This window comes from Chionomys nivalis, chromosome 7, assembly GCF_950005125.1.
Source record: "Chionomys nivalis chromosome 7, mChiNiv1.1, whole genome shotgun sequence".
Classification (NCBI taxonomy): Eukaryota; Metazoa; Chordata; class Mammalia; order Rodentia; family Cricetidae; genus Chionomys; species Chionomys nivalis.
In genome coordinates, this window is record NC_080092.1 from 99975236 (window position 1) to 99995233 (window position 19998).

At 54.7% G+C, this 19998-nt stretch overlaps 1 protein-coding gene and 1 long non-coding RNA gene across 2 annotated transcripts; one reads left to right on the top strand and one right to left on the bottom strand.

Moving 5' to 3' along the window:
- Positions 1-1794: 1794 nt before the first annotated feature.
- Positions 1795-10752, bottom strand: Nptx1 (neuronal pentraxin 1). The gene is made up of 5 exons (XM_057774342.1): positions 10143-10752; positions 9644-9851; positions 7631-7875; positions 6285-6464; positions 1795-5697 (listed from the first exon to the last, which is right to left on the bottom strand). Exons 1-5 carry the CDS (start codon positions 10584-10586, stop codon positions 5476-5478), a joined length of 1299 nt encoding a protein of 432 aa, XP_057630325.1. The 5' UTR covers positions 10587-10752; the 3' UTR covers positions 1795-5475.
- Positions 10753-10919: 167 nt separating this feature from the next.
- On the top strand, positions 10920-16664 carry LOC130877241 (uncharacterized). Its single transcript, XR_009057394.1, has 2 exons — positions 10920-13443; positions 15034-16664. It is a non-coding gene; the product is annotated as an uncharacterized LOC130877241 (long non-coding RNA).
- Positions 16665-19998: the final 3334 nt, after the last annotated feature.

Here is a 19998-nt window from a genome sequence, read left to right on the forward strand (position 1 = left end):
CAAAAGTAAGTAGATCTCTGAGTTCAAGGCTAGCCTAATCTACAGAGTGAGTTCAAAGACAGTCAGGGCTACAGAGAAACTCTGTCTCAAAACAAAACAAAACAAGGCATTAGGGATGATCAATAGTGTGCGGCCTAGAGCTGCTCCAACTGGGTATGACCCTCCCTGTATACCTCATAAGAGAAGACCGTGCCCACCACAGGCACCCTAAAGGCCTCCACTTTCTGTTTGTTTGTTCTTTTTCGTTTTGTTTTGCTTTTGTTTTTCAATACTGGGTTTCTCTGTAGCTTTAGAGCCTGTCCTGGAACTAGCTCTTGTAGACCAGGCTGGCCTCGAACTCAAGAGATCAGCCGGCCTCTGCCTCCTGAGTGCTGGGATTAAAGGCATGTGCCACCACTGCCCGGTTCGGCCTCCACTTTCTGTAGACTAAAGTAACACCTCTCTAGAGAGCCAGGGAGGACCGTCTGCTTGGCATGCCATAAGGACAGACTCCCTCCCTCCATGTCTCCCACACAATGGCTTGCACCAAATCACTGCTTCTATGTCCTGGCCAGGGATTATAGGCACTGGCCGGAAACCCTGGAGAAAGCCAGTGAGTAGCCAGAGTGGCCAGTCCCTTCTGCGAACACAGTGTATCTGTGTAGGCATGGGGAGGGGGCAAGCAGATGACTCTTTTGGCTTCCATGGCCTCTGGCCTCAGGTAGTTAAGAATTCTAGGATCTATAATGCCAGGATATGTGGACCGTTCTATTCAGAGCTCTGCATCTACCCAGAGTCAAGTTTTCAGGAATGGCCAGTCTTCCCTAGGTTCAGGGCTCCCAAAGTCACCCCCTCCCTTTATTTTGCGGATAAGCAAGCACGCTAGCCTGGGAACTTCAAATGCACACATGGGATTCATCCATTAGCAGGATATGGCAGAAGAAAGCAGAATCAATCCCAGGCCTGATTTCCTACCTGTATCCAGCAGGGATGGTGACCACGAATGGGGAGCCTGAGTTACTGGGTGCCCAGGCCCAGGGAAGTCATTTGTGGAGGCTCTCTGCCTCTGTGTCAGCTGCCTCCGAGAGACTCAGAACCCTCACCCCAACATCCCAGGGGTTCTAGGGCTGTAGAGGGGCACAGAGTGATGCTAACACAGGCTGGAAACCCTCTCTTATAGATGAGGGTCATGTGTCCTGACTGACAACATTGACAAGTTTTAGAAGGGGAAGTCAAAGAACGGCTAGAGAGATGACTCAATGGGTTAAGGGCTTGTTGCGCAAACATGAAGGCTTGAGTTCAGATCCCAGAACCCACGTAAATAGTCAGGCACAGTGGCTGTAACCCCAGAGCTGGAGCGGGAGCAGAGGCAGGCAGATCCAGGATCTCATTGACCATCCAGTCTAGCTGAATTGGTAGTCTCCAGCTTCCGTGGGAGAACTTGCCGCTAAAAATAAGGTAGTGCAGGGGTGGGGGTGGGGGATGGAAAGATGACTCAGGAGTTAAGATCACTGACTGCTCTTACAGAGGACCTGGCTTTAGCTCCCAGCATCCACAGGGTGGCTGGCAACTTCGCTGTAACTTCAGTGCAGGGGAATCCGATGCATCCTCCTAGCCTCGGAGGCACACACACACATACACAAATGCAGGCAAGACACCCATATGCAAAGTGCAAATAAATCTTAAGAAAGAAAAAGGTGGAGAGGCATCGAGGAAGACACCGATGTTGAGCTCTGGCCTTGGAAAGCACACACATTGACCCCCATATGTTTCTGCAAACACACAGCCAAGGAGAGGAGTCCAGGGAGACCACAGTCTTTCTTCACTCTTTACTGTGTAAAAATAAACTCAACAATTCATGTCATCTCAGCAAGAAAATGGGGGGGGGGGGAAAGCAAGGGTACCAGTATAAATAGTGCACTTTCAGAATGGCTGATGGTGGTGGTATACCCCTTTGATACTCAAAAGGCTGCAGATCGTATGAAAAATGTACAGCTTTGGTTAGCAAATAATGAAAAAGTAAGATACATCGATTCTTTCATATTTTACAATATGTACATTGTAACAATATCAACTCTAGGGGGGTTGCTCTTTTTGGCAAATAAGACAAAATTGGGACTCTAAGTATTGGGCTTTTGTTTCTCCTCAATGACTTGTTCCCCTTTGAACAGATTGCACATAAGCCCACTGCGTACAGAAGCAATACAATTCCCATCGTCAGCTGAGTAAGTTTACACGTTGTGTTTTAGATGAAATCATGATCGCCTTCAGCCACACTCGGGTTACTAAGGACGTGATGCCCTTGTGTTCACCAGAGTAGCCTGAGTGTCTTCTAGCAAGCTCAGAATTGGTATCCAAATCCTCATCCCGTCCCACATAACCAGTCAGCTCCAAGACAAAGAACCCACCATCAAAGGCTTTTTTTAAACCTCCTGGTCCCCAGCACACCCTCGAGACCTGGTGGCCCCTTATCAGAGCTCATTGGAATGACTGTGAACCTCAGGCCCGCCTCTCCTGCCCACATGATAACCCCTTGGTCTCAGGTCCCAGGGCTGGTGACAAAGTGATCTTTGCAGTCTTAGAAAAGAAGTTGGGAATCTACAAAAGGAAAAGAAAGCATACAAAAATGTATCTCTTTCTGCCAAAATACACGCTTTCAGTCCTACATTTTGGTGGAGCCTGAAAGTATTTCCAAGGGAGATATAGGTTGAGATAATTTATAAGTTTGTCCTATTCTTTCATAAAAATACTCTTGTTTGGTAATAAACTTTTTTCTTCTACAGTAAGAGAAATAATACTGTGTTATCAAAAGCAAGAAGGCTTACAATTCAAGTGGGCTCTCAGCCCCCTAGGGCCTGGGAGCCTCCGTGGCAGCTCTCCCACCCTAATGCCCAGGGTGCTGTCGGACACCATCGGCAGAAGCAAACACTGTCCCGACGGTGCATTTTATCTCTTATTTTATAAAATGGCTTACCTGAGAGAGGCATGTATTATTCAGTGCAAGAGGGAACATCAATCAGATTACGGAGTCGATGGAAAGTATGTGGATTAGATTTGCGGCTGTCATTACCTTTCTCAGGGCCAGCAAAGTGCCCAGTGTGAACACAGTGACGGAGGGAAGGGGCTTGGCACAGACTCCAGTTAGGGGCAGGGCAAGAGCTAGATGTCAGCTTCTGTCCCTGGCACCGTGGGTGCCGCACGGGAGAGGGGAGCTGGGAGATGAAGGGGTAGAGGCATAAGCATTGGGGTGTGCTCTGCCCTCTAGGCCGGGGCAGAGGATGGCTTGTGGTCCTGAACGGACAGCTCCCACCCCACCCATCTGGGTGCAGGTGGTCTGGGGTCCGCATTGGCAGGGGCTGGGGCTGGTGGCAGGGGTTGGCAGGAGTGCACCGGGCACAGCCGGCTCTGGGCCTTGCCTGGTGGTGGCTCCCAGACGGCTAAAGTAAGGGTGGGGCTCAATCTGGTCTGGAAAGTTGATTCCAAGCTCACGTTCTCGCTCTCTCCCAACCATGGGTACCATTCAGACTTGTTCTCAACCTAGATGTTAGAGATGCTTCTTGCTATGTCTGGGGAGAAGGAGGGGAGAGAGAGATTGATCTCTCTCGTGACCTCCCCAAAACCCCTGGCTTGCTTACCCAGCCGTTTTTTTTCAGTAACTACGTGGGTGATCACAGGACACTGGGTGGCACTTAGCACACAACACAGAACCAGAGAAGTCCATGCAGGCAAGGGAACACGCACTGGACCAAGGGAGCAAGGAACACACCACCCTGAAGAACATGCAAACACAGAAGATCCCCACAGATCCAAGGATGCCACAACCCGAAGGGCGCTGAGGAAGCACAGGAATGCAAGAAAAAGCCACTGCCGGACGATGCGTGGCACACCGCCTAATTTGCTCTCTCAGAGAGCGATGCGCCACAGAGCAGTGACCGGGAACCGTGCAGACACCCACAAGAACAGTGACACAGACGGCACAGACGACACAGATGCACTAGGTTCAGACACAACAAAGACCTGTGTGGAAGGAGACAGGTGCCCCTGGAAGGAACAGCAGGTCCAAGCCCTGCTCCCGTTGAGGAAGCGTCTGCAGCTGCAGACGAGCCAGGCAGTGCGTAGGTTTCTAGAAAGACTTGCCCGCCTTTTGCTAGTCAGGCTACTGGAGACATAGTCCAGGTGTCCTTGGGCGTGTGCCCACAAAATGGGGAAACAAAGCAGGGTCCACCCCACCTGGACACAGCCTCCTCAGTGTTCACTGTCATTAATAGACAGGTGTGCACAGACACATTTTTGTCCCCCTCCTCAGAAGGCGGTATGCATGCTGCTTTCATTAAGGAAAAGCCACAGGCCCGGTGGCAGGTTGGGGCTGCCACAGGGCTTGTGCCCCATGAGATGCAGGCGTGGATGGCAGGCCCCACCGTGGCCAGCAGGCTCCACTTGAGAGGTGTCCGAGCCCCTGGCCCCTGAGAGGGGTCTGAGCTAGCTCACCTGGGCCTGGGTGTGCTGGGAGGGGTATGGCTGTGAAAAATGCCACGGGAAGACATTCCCATGGACTGTGGGTCAGGTCTCAGTGCCCTCTGGAGTGAGATCAAGCACATGAGACTCCCCACTTGAAGCCCCTGGTCTCTCTACCAGAGGGAGAAGGGAGAGTGCCGAGGCCCGTGTCCTGGAACTCTGTGGGCACTCCCTTCTCATAACCACTGGGCTGAAGTAGCACAGCTTTGTAGGCCAAGAGGGAATAACAGGTCCCAGTCTTGAGTGACAGAAGGAGGCAGGAAGGCCAAGGGTAAGGTGCAGACCTGGGACAGAGCTGCTGAGTGGCCCACTCTACCCTCAGATGCAGAGAGCAGACAACCTGACTCGGGCTGGGAAGGGAAATGACGGCATCTAGGTGGTACCAGGACAACCAGCCTCGGGTTTTCAGAGAATCCACTTATCCCAAATAAAAATTCCTGTGGCAAGGCCTCCCCAGCCTTAGCAGACTATTATAAGACTTACATCAATAGCGGGCTATGTCACTCCCAAAGAGGTCTGCAAATGAGGATAAATGTCTGTGCTGAGAAAAATACCAGCCCCAAGACAAACAAGCAGCTGACCCATCAGGAACGTACAAAAACCACAAAGAAAGGAGGGAACTATCTCATTTTAAAAGAAAAGCCTCCCCTACACACACACACACACACACATACACTCACACACTCACTCACTCTCTCTCACCTAACTCTGCATTGTCAAAGCTGATGCTACCTGCTTTATCCAGGCATGCCCGGGAGATAGTAGGGCTCCTAGGGAGAATGGGGGTGTCCTTAGGGTCAAAGAAGAGCCGGGACGGCTTCATGTGCACGGAGAGGACAAACCAGGCTGAGTGAGTGTGAGTGTGCAGGGGCCATGGCCTTGAGTCATTCCTGGGGGGAGGGGAGAAGAGACGATGGGTCATCACCGCACAAGCAGGGTGGGCAGGCGTGGGGCTGGGGGCTCAGCCCTAGCCTGAAGCCTTCAGTTGATCTGGCGGCAAGCCTCGAATGTCCACTTGGTGGCTCCACCAAAGATCTCGATCTGGGACTCAGTCCAGGCGATGACGTTGCCAGAGAGGGCCTTGCTGCTGCAGGTGGCCAGGTTGTAGACCTCCCCGGGGGTCAGCTTGCGGTCCCAGATGTTGAAATGGGCCAGCTCACCCACAAACGCTTGGGTGGCGTCAAACCCTCCGCCTAGAGTGTCCTTTGGAGAAGAGTGGGGGATGGGAGAGAAGAAGGGGTTAGCTGGGTGATTTAGGAGTCTAACTGGGCAGCCCCCTGCTGCTAGGAATGAACCTGGGTATCCACGCCTCCCTCCCCATCAGGGTCTCTGCACCTGGATCTCCAAGACACTGTACCTATCCCTCCCCGAGAGGAGCCCTGGGAAAGGACAGGTGCCAGCCCACTCTGGATATAGGTTGTACCCCCTGCAACCTTGAGAGATACCACTTTTCACACAGTCAGTCCTCTGGGCAATGAGTGTGGGGGAGGGGGACGGTTAATGATCCTCTCAAACACCCTATCTACTGAAAGATGTCCCAACAGGAATGGAAGACTTGACTTCCTGTCCCTTCATCTCCCTCCCAGGTGCCAGTGCCCAGTGGGAGATGAACCACTTCACAGGAGCTAAATTATTCATCGCTAAAAGTGGAACTGGGCTTCCCGTGCCAAAGAGGCCTGCTGCTGCAGTCTCCAAGAGTGCTGGGACCTGGGCCCACTCCCACGGAGCTTCCTCAAGCCCGCCCGGAGCACACACTCCCCCCACCCCTCACCCTCTGCCCAGGTCAGTACCTGCTCCTGGCCCAGGACCAGCACGCCCTGTGGTTTGATGGGGTGATAGGGAGCCAGGTTCTCTCCATTGCCACCCTGGGTACCATCCTGATAGGCCTCCCAGACCCCATCCCGGGTGGTCCAGGTGACGCAGATGTGGTGCCACTTGCCGTCATTGATCACAAAGGGCAGCTTGGCCACCTAGGGAAGAGAACGACATGCATTATGGTGGCCACAGCCCAGCACTACCCAGAGCCGAGGACTCTCACAACTTCCCTTGCGACACTCTCGTTGGGCTATTAGGGACTCTCACAGCAGCATCACCCCTGCAGATGTCCTCAGCATCTGCCAACCCCACCCATGGATGGACGGGCAATGGAATCCCATCGGAAACCAACAGCGTAACCAAGGAGCTCTTGAGACCCATCTGGACACACACCACCTCACTCCTCCTTAGCTAACCTGAAAACAAGCCACTAACAGCATGAGTCCCTGGTAGCTAAGTACACTACTACGGCCTCCCCACTGGGTCTCTTTCTCAGCAGTCCACTACCAATTACTAGGTCCTCTGGTCTACACTGCCTGCCATCAGCCCCTGCAGAGAACCTGAGAGGCTGTAAGAATGGCTTGGACTTGTCTGAAGCGGCGTTTCAGACCCTCATCCACCCCAGACAGGGGGACAGTGTGTGACAAGTCCCATCCCACAAGGCCAAAGAATGTGTCGAGCATTCTAGGATCTTTTGATCCTGCTCCCAGCCAGGTCTGAGTCATTCTCTCTACTGGTGCTGGAGTAGAGAGGAGGGGTAAAAGCAGGTAGCTAACTCCACTAACCCAGAGGGGCAGGGTGGAGCGCAGCTCACTGGAGAGAAAACTGCCCTCTCCTGGTGGGAAGGGGCTGGCCTCTCCCCGAGAGCAGGGCCAAAGTGAGACAGGTCTAGACAAAGCGAGAGACTTTAGCCGGCTTCACCCTCCAGAGTATCTAGTCACCAAATATGGAAAACCTCAGCCAGCCGCCCAGCCAATGGAGGAGGAGCCGGAATATCAGCAGGACAGACTAGAACATTCCCAGGGCTGTCCTCTACCACCCCTTCCTTCCTCCCCTCCTCCAGCTAAGTCCTCTTTCTGGAACATTCTGGCTCTCCTTGTTTTCCAGTGAGAGCAGGTGAAGATGTACCTCCCCATTTCTGATCGGCTTCAGCCTCCTCCTCCTCCCTCGGTCTTGCTGGGCAGACATTGTTCTCAGAGCCACAGCCTTGATAAGCACTCCACACCCCAGGATCTAGAAGGCCTGCCGTCCCCTAACTCTGGTGGGGTGTGGGCACACAGCTCTGATGACATCCCAGGGTCCTGCAGGATGGTGGTATTACCTTGTCATTAATGAGAATCTCCATGGGGTTGTTACCCCACTCGATAAGGACCAGCTCGTTGGCCTGCCCAGGCACAGCGTAAGAGAAGGGTGTGCCCACTCCAGGCGCTGCGCTGGACTTGAGCCACATGCACACGGTGAAGGCGTACATCTCCGGCAGGCTCTTCTTCACCTTGGCGTACATGTAGTTGGTCCGCAGAGGGAATGTCAGCTGGAATTTGTCTCCGGGGCGATTGTCTTTCTGACCTAGGGAGGACAAGATGAGACCTGCCATCTTGACCAAGTGCTTATGGTACGAGTTGTGTTTGGTCCCCGATCAAGTCCCATGATGCAGAAAGGGCCAGCTGGCAAAAGAGCTGACCCAAGGTCTCTGCACTCTGGGCCCGGCCAGCTCTTGTTGCCACATGGTGGCACCTCTTGGGGAGGCAAGGGTAGGGGAAGAGCACAGGACAGGCTGCGAACCTGCCTCTGGACTGCAGAGTGGGCATGGAGAAGGAACTGGGCCTGCTTCAGGGCACACTGTCTGAAAGACTGAGAAGGTGTGGCTGCAGGGGAGGAAGGAACCAGGCTAGCTCCCTGCTGAGCATCCCCCATGGGGGCCGACCTGATTTAGACAGGGACGGTGTTTAGGACCTCTTGATTGTGTTGGGTTTTTCAATCTCCAGCAAAGACAGCCATCCCCTGCTGCCTGCCCCTTCTCTGAAGCCAGGACATGCTACATCCAGGCACTCAACGGACCTTTGCACAACTCCCTCAGACAGAGCAGCAGCTCCCCCAGGGATGCTGCCTGGAGTCCACTGAGAGAGGCAGGGCAGCAGGGGAAGTCACCCTCCTTTGGATCAGAGACCCCGGGGTGATGCTTTGAGGGGGTCTGATGAGCTTCCTGGAAACTCAGACCCCGTGCCTGGTTCCCCCATCCAGTTTCTTGACTGCTAACAAGCATCCTCTGGAAATGTCTTAACTCTCACCCCCACCTCTACACCTCCTGTGGCTGGCCCTGAGCCTGCTGTGACTGGTTCTCAGGAAAACAGGTCCTGTTGAGCAGTGGGTACTCACCCTTTTAGAGTCAAGGGATGCACCTGCCCTGCCAGCTCCTGGCTTTACCCCTGCCCCAGAGCCCAGGAAGAATCTGGTACCCAAATTAAGAGTGGCTTCTAGAAAGCAGAGGGTTCAGGGCAGAAACACCCCCAAGCCAAGAGAACAAGCGAGCAGGGTCAGTCCTGACTGCAGATCCCTCCCAATTCAGGCTTGTAGTTTGGGGGCGAAGGAGTACTGGCCTCTCTCAGGAGTGTCTTCTTTTCCTGAATCTCCCACCCCTCCCTTAGGTCTCTTTTCCTTGATGTTTTTTCAGTTACATAACACGCCTTAAGATGGCACTGTTTAAATCCAGCCGGCACATTTTGCAGTCCGGGCAGGGTCACGTGGCCCTGCTCTGAGCTGGGTGCCCCCCTCCCCCTTTTACAACCTTGTTTGATTTCTGCGACTCCAGGGCACAACTAATCAGTACACCCAGGCAGGTGCTAGGGGCGGTCTGAGTTCACAACCAGGGCAAACTCAGCGGCATGAAAGATGGGTCACTGGGAAAAGAAAATCGAAAGAGGGGGCTCAAGGTGGAGAGAGGGACCTGGACCAGGACACCAGGGGCACTGGGCAACTGGGAGGAAAGACACTCAATGGCCCAAGAGGGCGGGTGTCCAGTCTTTGCCGGTGACACATTCCAGCTGAAGCAAGGCTTTCCGAACACTAAGGAAAGCTTGGGCCAGACATAGCTACTGTGCAAAGTTACTGAAGATTAAACAAATCAGACTTGAAAAAAAAATCCTGTGAGTGTCCTGACTGCACTGTGCAATCCGTTCTTAAGCTCTGCTGCTTCTCCAGGGCGCTACGCGGGAAGCTCTGACTAGGGAGGGCTTACAGTGTGGGTCCGGGACCAGAGGCCAGGGCAGGGAGCGGGACCCTGGCCATGTCCCTAGAGGGAGCCGAGAGCATGCAGCATGTCCCCCTGAGCCCTTACCTTTCTCCAGCTCGCTGATCCGCTGATGCAGGGAGGTCAAGGCGCTCTCGATCTTGACCCTCTCCTCTGTGTCGTTCTTGGGGCCCCCTTTGCCCTCCTCCAGAGTGTTCACCCGAGACAGCACCTGCCGCTCCAGGTCATCGATCTTACTCTGCAGCAGATCCTTGAGGCTGTTGGTCTGGCTGGAAGAATTGAGGCGGCTGTACTGCTGCGGGGGCACAAGGGCAGGGGAAAACCACACCGTTAGGCGTGCAGCCCGGACCGTGAGCGAAGGCCCGCGGCGCGGTCCCTGGGACGATTGCGGGGGCGGCCTGGCGGGGAGCTCCAGCGAGAGGCCGCCCTCGGCGCCCCGCAGGGTCCGAGAAGCGACGGTCCGGCATCAGCGCGCAGAAGAGGCAAGGAAGGGGGGTGGCGGGGGCGGATTGGGTCGGGATGGGGGTGGGCGAGGGCAGAAGGGCGCACAACGCGGAAGGGAGGGGGGACCGCAGCTCACGCGGACCTCGAGGTTCTCCAGTCGGGTTTTGAGAGATTGCAAAGTTTGCCCGAGTTGGCTGAGCGTCTCCGCGGCCGGCGTCCGGGACAGGTCGCCCATCGTGTTCTTGCCCGAGCCAGGCTGCTTGCGGCCGCCGCCCGACTTGGCTTCGCCTGGACCTGCGTCCAGGGTGCTCTGGCTCTCGCAGCGGCCAAGCTTGGTGGTCAGCTCCCTGATGGTCTCCTTCTGGCTGAGGATGGTCTCCTTCTGCTGCAGCACGGTCTCACGGAGCTGCAGCACGTTGCTCCGAAGCTCCTCCGCGCCACCCGCGGCCACGGACGCGGCACACATGTCGGCGTCCACCGGCACCGATGTGCAGATAAAGCGGGTCGGCCCGAAATCCTGGGCCCAACTGCCCAGGAGGCAGAGGGCGAGCAGCGCACAGGTGCGCGCGGTGCGGCCGATCAGCATGGCTGCGGACACCTGGAGCACCGAGTCCGCTCGGCTCCGGTGGGGTTCGGGCTGGGACCGGGTTCGGGCTGGCTGGGGCAGTCGCTCGGCAGGCGGCCCGCGCTCTGGGCACCGAGCTTCTCAGCCGCACGGTCTTCTCAGGCGCGCTCCTCGGCCCCCACTGCCGCCTGCGCTGCGGAGCCCGCGCCTTTTATGCAGCCGCGGGAGGGGCCTCGGCGCCGCCGACGTCAGCGGGGGAGGAATCCCGCTTTAATTGTGTGCGGACGGGCCCCGCGGCGCCGCGGGGGTCGCACGGGAGCGCGGCTGGAGCTACCTCAGCCCTCCCTCTCTCATCCCTCCCGGATCCGCCGCCGCCCCCTCCCACCGCCTCCGTACGCACGCCCCCGCCAGGGCCCGCGCCGCTTCCCCGAAGGCTCCCAGAACACGGCCAATGGGGAGATCAACCGTGGACTTGGATTAGATGCTGAGGCACCTACTCGGTGCCACTGATCTCCGACAGGGCTCGGAAGAAAAGAAGGGCTACAAGACAAGCTCAAATCGCTGGGTCGCCCTGAATGCTCGCCAGGTTCAGGTTCTGCGCGCTTGCAGCCCTTTTCTCCCCAAGTCGTCAACGTCGGTGTGCCCAACGTGCAGCTCGCCGAGGTTCAAGAAAAGGGGTAGCGAGGCCGCTCCACGGCTCATAGATGTCCGTTTGGAGCTGAAAGCCACGGAACACCCTGGGTCTGGGAACTCCCACGCCCTGGATCCCCGCCCTCCTGCATTCCCCTTTTCCCAATTCCTGGGGTTCGTGGACCTAGCAATGCCACCTCCCGCCCCAGAAGAAGAGCCCCCCCCCGCCCCCATGCACTCGTCAGGAGGACTAGTACCTTCTCGCATCTGCGGATCGAACCCTTCCTGCCATCAAAGCAAGCCTAGTTCCGGGCAGGTGGTGCCCCAGAAGCTGGCTCGAAAGGGGCCCCGGCGGGAGCTCCTTCCCTTAGAGTGAGGGCACGCTCTGGGCGTGTCCGTGTGTCCCTTTGTATGTCTATGTGTGTTGGGCTTCGTTCCACATGAACTCTGCCTAGCCTATTCCTCGCGCTGCGGGACTTCGGGGGAGGGGCCCCAGAGCTGGGCAGCGACTTCTTCGCATCTCTGATCGTTTTCTTATAGACACTAGACACCCCGATCAAGCCACCCCCATACCCACGCCTCTTTTTTTTTTTTTCTTCTGGATAGCGGCACCGCCTGGCTGGGATTCCAGTCCAGGTTCCAGTACCCCTGGGGACTATGGACAAGGGTCTGGGCTGCATCGTGGCCCCAAGTCAGAACCAGAATTGGGCCTGGGAACTCATTCCAAGCTCCAATTATGTAGAAAGGGTAACTAAGGCAGGGAGAACCCAAATCGGGTTTTAAAAGACTGAAAGAGCTTCAGCTACCAGCTGGCCTGGTTGGCCCCGCAAACCGCCCCCCATCTTTTCCAATAAGCCGTCGATTGGTTGCCCCACAGTCTTTTACAGGGCGCTGGGCCAGACAAGGTCCCGACCGTCAGTCCGGGATCCACAGGCAGCCCTCGGACAGTAGATCCCAGAAGTGGGCAGTGGGCATCGCCGGCGGTGAAAGTAGAAGCCAGATTGACAGAGAAGCCATTATCCAGGTCTTCTCTGACGCCTCCTCCAAGCCCCAAGCCCCAGGGGCGCCCCACTGCCTACGTTCCACATCTTCGCATTTAACCATCCGGAGTCCGGACTGCGAGTCTCCGTGGCCCCTGCATGCCCGATGCATCATCGCTAGACCGCCGCTTCCGGGCGCCAGAGGGACCCCTCGGCCCGCACGCGGCCGTCCTGGGCTCGGTGCAGGGAGAGAGTGCGGGGCTCCCGCTCCAGCGTGTCTTCTGCCCTGAACCGAGCACAGGAATCCGCAGCGCCTCACGCCCGGGCGCCCCCTAAGTCCCCCCCCCCTTGGGACCCAGGATTAGCCTCGTGCCTCTCTGGGCGGGACGTGCAACGGAGCCACACTAGCTGAGAAGCAACTCCGGAGGAATAACCAGGGGCGCTGCGCTGCTTGGAGATTAGCCCCCTACTCCCAGCCTAGTGCGGAGGGACGCGGGGACCCCGCGCAGGCTTAGCGCTTCGGCCCCAGCGGCGCCTCCCCCACGCGTCTGACACGAAGCAGTTCCCGGCCCGGCCCTGCGGCGAGGCTATCCCCGCTCTGAGTGCGTGGGCGCGGGAGACTAGCCTGGCCCTTCCTCTGCAGGTGTGTAGAGGGAGCTGGAGTGCTTAGCTCGATTTTGTGTCTTGAGGCCCAGGAGCGGACCGGGACTCCGATTTTTACCATCCTGGAGACCTCAGCGGCTTGGTACTTTTACACTTAGGTACTGAGGATGCGTAACCTTTTGACAGAGGATGATGGGAGCAGGTGGATCAGAGGGTAGAAAGAGTCCCGGGCCTGTGACCAGGGGCGACAATACCTTTGGGATCTACGGAGCCTAGGCTAGGGAAGACAGCCAAGGGCACAGTCCACTGGGCCACCTTTGCGAAGTGTTCTGTCCACTTGGAGGCGCTATGCGAACCCCTACTGGAACCACCCAGCGCAGGTGGGCAACCACACTAGAAGAAGCCTCTTTAAATCCTTTCCAGCCATTCTCAGGATCCTGGGTTGGGAGAATCCACCCTGGTCGTTACAAAGTTGGCTCTGCTTCCCATTGTTCTGACTGTCTAGAAGCCCAGGGGGCCTGGGGAAAGGAAAGGAAGTGTATCTTACCCAAAAACCATCCGAGGGGAACCCAAGGAGCCGATGAGGGCTACACTGACTCCTTACACAAAGACAGTTATTTCTCTCTGCCTGGCCCGGATACCACATCCCAGAGCTTGGAATTGAGGTGAGAAGAGGTGGAGTAAATACCCCTACGTGGGTCTGTGGACACAGTGCCACACCTGGGGCTGGGAAACCCTGGGGCCTAGCACAGCCTTACAGAGTGGTCCCACCATGCCCGTGCAAAGCCCAGAGGTGATAACAGCAGGAGAACAGAATGAGATGTATAAAAGAATTCGGAAGTGATGCATTTAGAATACTTAGTTTCCACTATAATTATTTAATTGTAATTTTTATGTAATTTAATCCTTCGTGATGGCTGTGTTAACCAACTTGCAAACTTCCTGAAGATTGAACAGCCGCCTGGCCTGGGCTCAGCACACCACGGAGGGAGGGAGCAGTTCTCACACAGCGTGGGCGGGGGGTGGGGTTGGGGGGTGGGGATGGTGGGGGTGGAGGGGGGTGTACTCAGGAGGACTCCCCAAGGAAATCACACAGCATTATGAGGGTATCAATGCCTGGCAGGGCCTTTACCCAGAGGAGAGTGGGAGCTCACACAGGGGTGGGCTCAAGCCCCTTCTTACAGCTTGGTCTCCGGCAGTGCCAGACAGGGCACCAACCTCCCTATACCCCTGCCTCTGAGCCCTGCTAGCATGAAGGTCCATCCACCTTGCGTTTTGGGAAAAACTATCCCAGCTGGGGAGAACCTGGGAGAGGCTGAGTGGGTGGAGAGAGGCCCATTTCCCCCTTCCCAAGAAGAGAACCGCGGAGTCTCACTGACTACGGGGACTCAGGGAAACTTGTCACAGAGCCATGTGCAAACCCTCCTGGGGGACCTGCCATAGCATGCTGGCATCCATCTTGGGTGGTGAGTGCCCTGCCGAGGATTAAGTGGCTGTTTTTTTCCTTGCTCCCCATGCCATGCCTGTGTTGTTCGAGGCTGACCCTCTTTTCAGCCCTGATGCTGGCTGTGTTTTGTTTCTCCCCCTGAGTGGTGTGGGTGCCACGGACACGTCCTATGTGACAGCATTCCCCAAACAAGGTTGGGGGACAGTATCCACAGACAGCCACCTGTGGGCTTCTTACTACCACAGGGACCAGCCTAAGGACATAGTCATATGTGTCATATGAAAATCACCTAGTGACCAAGGGGAGGGCTGTGGTGCTCAGACAGCAGTAAGCCTCACAGGCCTCTGAGTCACAGCCTCAGCCCACCTGCACCCCAGAGTCATTCTCCACCCACCAGCCCTGTGACTTGCAAAAGACCTGCTCCCTGGCTGGGCTGGGAAAAGTCTTTCTGTCTGTCCCCTCCTTGGACATGTCTGTGGCCGTCACCCTATCTTATAATCAAGAAGTTATACTCCTGCCGGGTGGCGGTTGGGGTGGCACACACCTTTAATCCCAACATCAGGAGGCAGAGGCAGGTGGAGCAGAGCTCTGAGTTCAATGCCAGCCTGGTCTACAGAGTGAGTTCCAGGACAGCCAGGGCTACACAGAGAAACCATATCTGGAAAAACCAAGTGGGGAGGTGTTGGGGAGAGGTTGGTTGTACTTTTGATACTTTTTAATTAAAAAAAAATGTTGAAAAAAGGAGAAGAGAATATTTATTATTGGGCTGGAGTTGCTCAGAAGCTGAGAGCATGTTTTTCTCTTCCAGAGAACTTGAGTTTGGTTCCAAGCACAGAAGGCAAGTGGCTCACAACCGCATGGAACTCCAGTCCCAGAAGATCCGTGACCTCTGACCCCCATGGGCACCTTTAGCCATGTGTGTACAGGAACACACACACACACACTGAAATCTAGTGGTGAGCATTCCTCCCTGCTGAGCCCCTTACCAGACCCTGGTTGTCCTTTTTCAAGACCTCCTTCTGTATTTGCTCACGTGTCTGGTTAAGGCATGCTTTGGCTATTGTTCTCGCCGATGAGGAAAAGCACAGAGGCCCACCATAGGAGGTCTGGTGGAAATGTGATGGCCATCAAGCCCTACCTCCATTCCAGTTAGGAGTCCTTGTCAGGAAAATGAAAGAGCTTGGTAGGAATCGGGGCCCAGCACATCCCTAGCCACTGTGCAGGTGGGCGAGGCTGTAGGGGACTCTGGGCTCCAGAGCATCTCGCGTGGCTTCTCCATCTGAAGCTGGCCTTGCTCACTGCACCCACTGCCAAAATACAAGGGAGCGGGCCCTGCTGCTCTGGGGACCTAGTCGTCACAGGCAACTCACTCCCCTCCACCTTCTGAGGCCTCCTTCCTTTTGAGCCAGCCAGGAAGCTACTGGCCCAATCCTGCTGGGGACAGGGACCTGCATGGTCTCTCAGCCAGCCCTCCCCTCCCCGTCCTGCTCTGGGGCTGAACCCAGCTTAGGAGAGCTTGCTCTGGCGACTTGTTTGTTGTCCTAGTAAGCATTCATTTGCAGGTGGGAATGAAGCGGCCCAGCTCTTCTAAGCAGGGCTTTCAGATGCCAGCGAGATCTTGGGCACTTAGCACAGTGTAAACATTCCTAGTGTTTGCTCTCAGTTTGGCAGACATTTTCCAGAGCGTCTGCCGAGGGCAGGCAAGGTGCCAGGGCCAGTGATGAACAGAATACCGACCCCCATCTCTGAGAGCTCTCCGTCCAGTACAGTAGGCAGATAAAGTACACTTTCCTCCCCGAGCCCCCGGGCACAGGTCAGGGCTACCACAGAGAAGTAGTGTCTGCTGACCAGGTGACATTGGAGCAAGGTCTGGAAGAGTGAGGGAGGCACAGAAGTAGTTTGCATGATCAACACAGGAACTGCACGTGTAGGTCAATGGCAGAACGCTCACCTGGCATGCACAAGGCCTTGGGTTCAATCCCCAATATCACACGCTCACAGACAACATTCAGCATCATGAACAGTGTAAGCAAGTGTGGCAGGGTGTTTACCTTGTCAGTCATGAAATGCTAAACGGGTGTCATACGGGATGTGATAGAAACAGACAGACAGACTTTAGGTAGATAGGGAGCCTGGCTGAGTGTCCATCCACCTCTGAGCAAAGGCAGTGGTGTGCTCTGTGTCTGACATGCTCTGAGGTCCCAGACGAAAGGACTGGAGGGGCAACAGAGACCATGAGATTCCACTTCATGAAGGCTGTAGCAGAGGCCAGAGAAGATTGGAACTTGAGGACGTCTTAGGGAATTAATGATAGCCCAAGACATTTGGCATTGGCTTGGATTTTGAACAAGAAGGATGGTAGAGGGAAGTTTCTGTCCCACCTGATCTGGCAGCCATTCAGTCCCAAATAAACACACAGAGGCTTATATTGATTGTAAACTGTTTGACCTATTGCTCAGACTTATTACTAACTAACTCTTACAACTTAAACTAACCCATAATTCTTGACTATGTTTAGCTATGTGGTTTGGTTACATTTTCTCAGTAAGGCATTCTTATCTTGCTTCCTCTGCGTCTGGCTGGTGATTCACTCTCTGCCTTTCCTCTTCCCAGAACCTATATTTCCTGCCTGGCTACTGGCCAATCAGTGTTTTATTAAACTAATACAAGTGACAAATCTTTACAGTGTACAAGAGCATTGCCCCACAGTAAAGGATAGACATTAAACTGAGAGAGCTTGAGCTGTCTTCCTCTTTGGGGGAGTGAAGCATTGATGCTGCCTACAGGGGAGAGAAGGAAGGCATTGACTGGGTGAGCCTAGAGGAAGAGAATCCATGAGTCCTTACCCCAGAGTCCCACCCTCCCTTGGTGTCGTATAGCAAAACATCACAAGCTATGCTGGGCCCAAATACTCTGCAGGTGTTGGGGACATAAGGCAACCTTGCAGCCTGAGAATAGAGGTACAGCCGAGTCATGAGGAAGGTCACCCTGGAAGAATGTGGTGTTAAAGAGAAAGCAGGAAGCTGGGCAGTGGTGACGCATGCCTTTAATCCCAGCACTTGGGAGGTAGGGACAGTCAGAACTCTGTGAGTTCAAGGCCAGCTTGGTCCAGGACATACACCAAAGCTACACAGAAACCCTGTCTTGAAAAACCAAAAGTGAAAATAAAAGTAAATTAAAAAAAAAAAAGAGAGAGAGAACACAGGAATCCAGCATTCAAAGGTTTCTAGTCTCTGCATTAAAAACAAATAAGAACCTCAACAATGGATACACTGCCAGGCATCTGTACCGTACTTTCTGAACTTCAACATGCCCTACATGGTTCACCTTGCTGCCCTTCTGACACTAAGCTCATAAATGCAAATGAGAGCCGCCTGGGGGAGCCATGTGGAGCCCCGCCCACATTCACTCTGTCCTAGAGATGAGATGTTCCTCTCTGCTAACGGCATCTGGCTGGCCTGAAGGGTACCAGAGGGGCCGGCCAGCTCGCTGCGTCCTTGTGCATCAATTTCACCATCTGCCAAACACTGGGAGAGAGCATATGAAATATAAAATGAGTGGAGGCATAAAAGTGTTTCGGAATAAAAATGGTATGTACCGGCGAGGGATTACAGCGACTACAAGGTCTCTGTATGGACACCATCACTCATACCTAGGAAAGGAAAAGTGTGGGCTCCTTCTAGCGGGAAGCAGCAGCTCTCATGCCTCTTCGCTGGGGGACGCGGTGGCCATTGGTTGACCCAGGACAGAGTAGTAGTTGGGGTGAAGTCCAAGGCCTCTCAGGGGCCATCCACAGCACTAGGGGAATGACATGTATCTGAATAAAGCACAGCTCAAATAGACTGGACCCCATGCCTCTGTGGGTCCCTCTTCTTGCTGCTCAAGGGACCTAGGAAGTAGCACAGTTGGTGGGCCCCGGATATATTTTGCCCGTTTTTTCGAATGAGGCAGTTGAGTAAACGTGCAAAGGAACCGGATTCCAGGAAAGCAGGAACTGGCCACCAAATCTGATCATTCATCCGCTTGCCGGATGAGCAGCCGTCAGGGGCCTGCTGCGTGCCAGGAACTCTCCTGAACCCTGGAGACACAGCAAGGTTTCTGGCTATTTTTTGTTTTAATTGATGGATACAATTTTCTTGGTTTTAAGTTTCTCTTCGGAGCACTTCGCTCAAGACATTGGCATCCACTGCCCGTAATTACCAGGAGATGTCTGTAAGAAGGCTCAGTGATAGGTCCGAAGCCAGAATCAACGGCCCTGCCGAGTCCCCAGATCAAGATTATAAGTGTTCTAGAGAAAGTCCTTGGGCTCTTTGCCAGACTCTACCCTGAGTAAAAATGTCAAAAAATGATACAATGGGAACTCTGTTCAAAGTGAAGCCAACGGCAAGCTGGAGCAGTGGGAGGGGAGAGGAGAACCCTGGATAAACCCTGAGTCTCCAGTTTCAGCTTGACTCTGGGTAGGATGTGAATTGAATTAGAGGGAGGGGGAGAGGCACTCAGTGGAATGCCGGGCACATGGGGAACACCAGTCAACGAATCACTGTGGTATGTTGTCAGCTCAACTGGGCTAGGTCGGGAAGGGTCTCCATGCCAGGTTGTGCAGAAGGAGCGGAGAGACCGAGGAGACCGGCACGCCATGCCATTCAAGCTGGGTGTCCCACCTCTCTGTGCCTCCTGCTGACTCGGTGTCTAGATCTCTCAGGCCCTGAGGGTCTCTCACCACTATCTTTCCTGGGAACTCATGCAGATGAAGAGGGGCTCCTGCGGTGGGGAGCAGGGTCATCCTCAAAAATCCCCATGTGGAAGGTAGAAAAATTGGAAACCTTAAGCTGCTTAAATAGCTGGAAAAAACGGGAGAGAAAAGGGAATGGGTCCTTGATGGTGGTGTGTTTAGGTCCCCAAGTGGGGTAATTTTTGTTTCTGCTCTGACTGGAAAGACTTCACAGCAGGAACCTGGCCAGCCTCAGCCACATCGCCTACTTTCTCTTCGACCCTCCTTAGGTCTCTTGTCATGCTGCGACATGGTGAGACACAAATCCCCGGCCCATTGTGCCCCTTCTTGTCACGGAGAGTCCCTAAGTGCTGCCCACCAGAAGAACACAGAACGGCACTGCTCATACTCCGTGTGCAGGGAGAACCTGCCACTGCCACCCCTTACTTACCTCAAGGAGGAAGTAGGCTAAACTGGAGGGGACTGCAGTGTGCGAAGACCTGCAAGGGCGGAGCAGGCCGTTCTGTAGCCCCCATCGTTTCCCCAGGCTGTGGCCTCCTGAAAAGGCAGCTTGGAGCTCCCAACTTCTCTGCACAGCCACACACCTTCCTGCAGGTGTTCTAAGGGGTGAGGGTGTTCACGTCTCTAACAGGCTTGGAGGACCAAGACTCTCCACAGGAATGAGCTACAGTTGCCCCAGGGTGTCCGGTTTTTTATTTATTTTATTGTTTTTATTGAGCTGTATATTTCTCCCCTCCCCTCTCTTGCTCCCACCTCCCCTTCCACCCTCTTCCATGATCCCCATGCTCCCAGTTTACTCAGGAGATCTTGTCTTTTTCTCCTTCCTATGTAGATCCATGTATGTCTCTCTTAGGATCCTCTTTGTTGTCTAGGTTCTCTGGGGTTGTGGACTGTAGGTTGTTTTTTCTTTGCTTTATGTCTAAAAGCCACTTATGAGTGAGTACATATGATATTTGTCTTTCTGGGTCTGGGATACCTCACTCAATATGATGTTTTCTAGCTCCATATGTTGATTTCTCAGAAAATTAGGAATCAACCTTC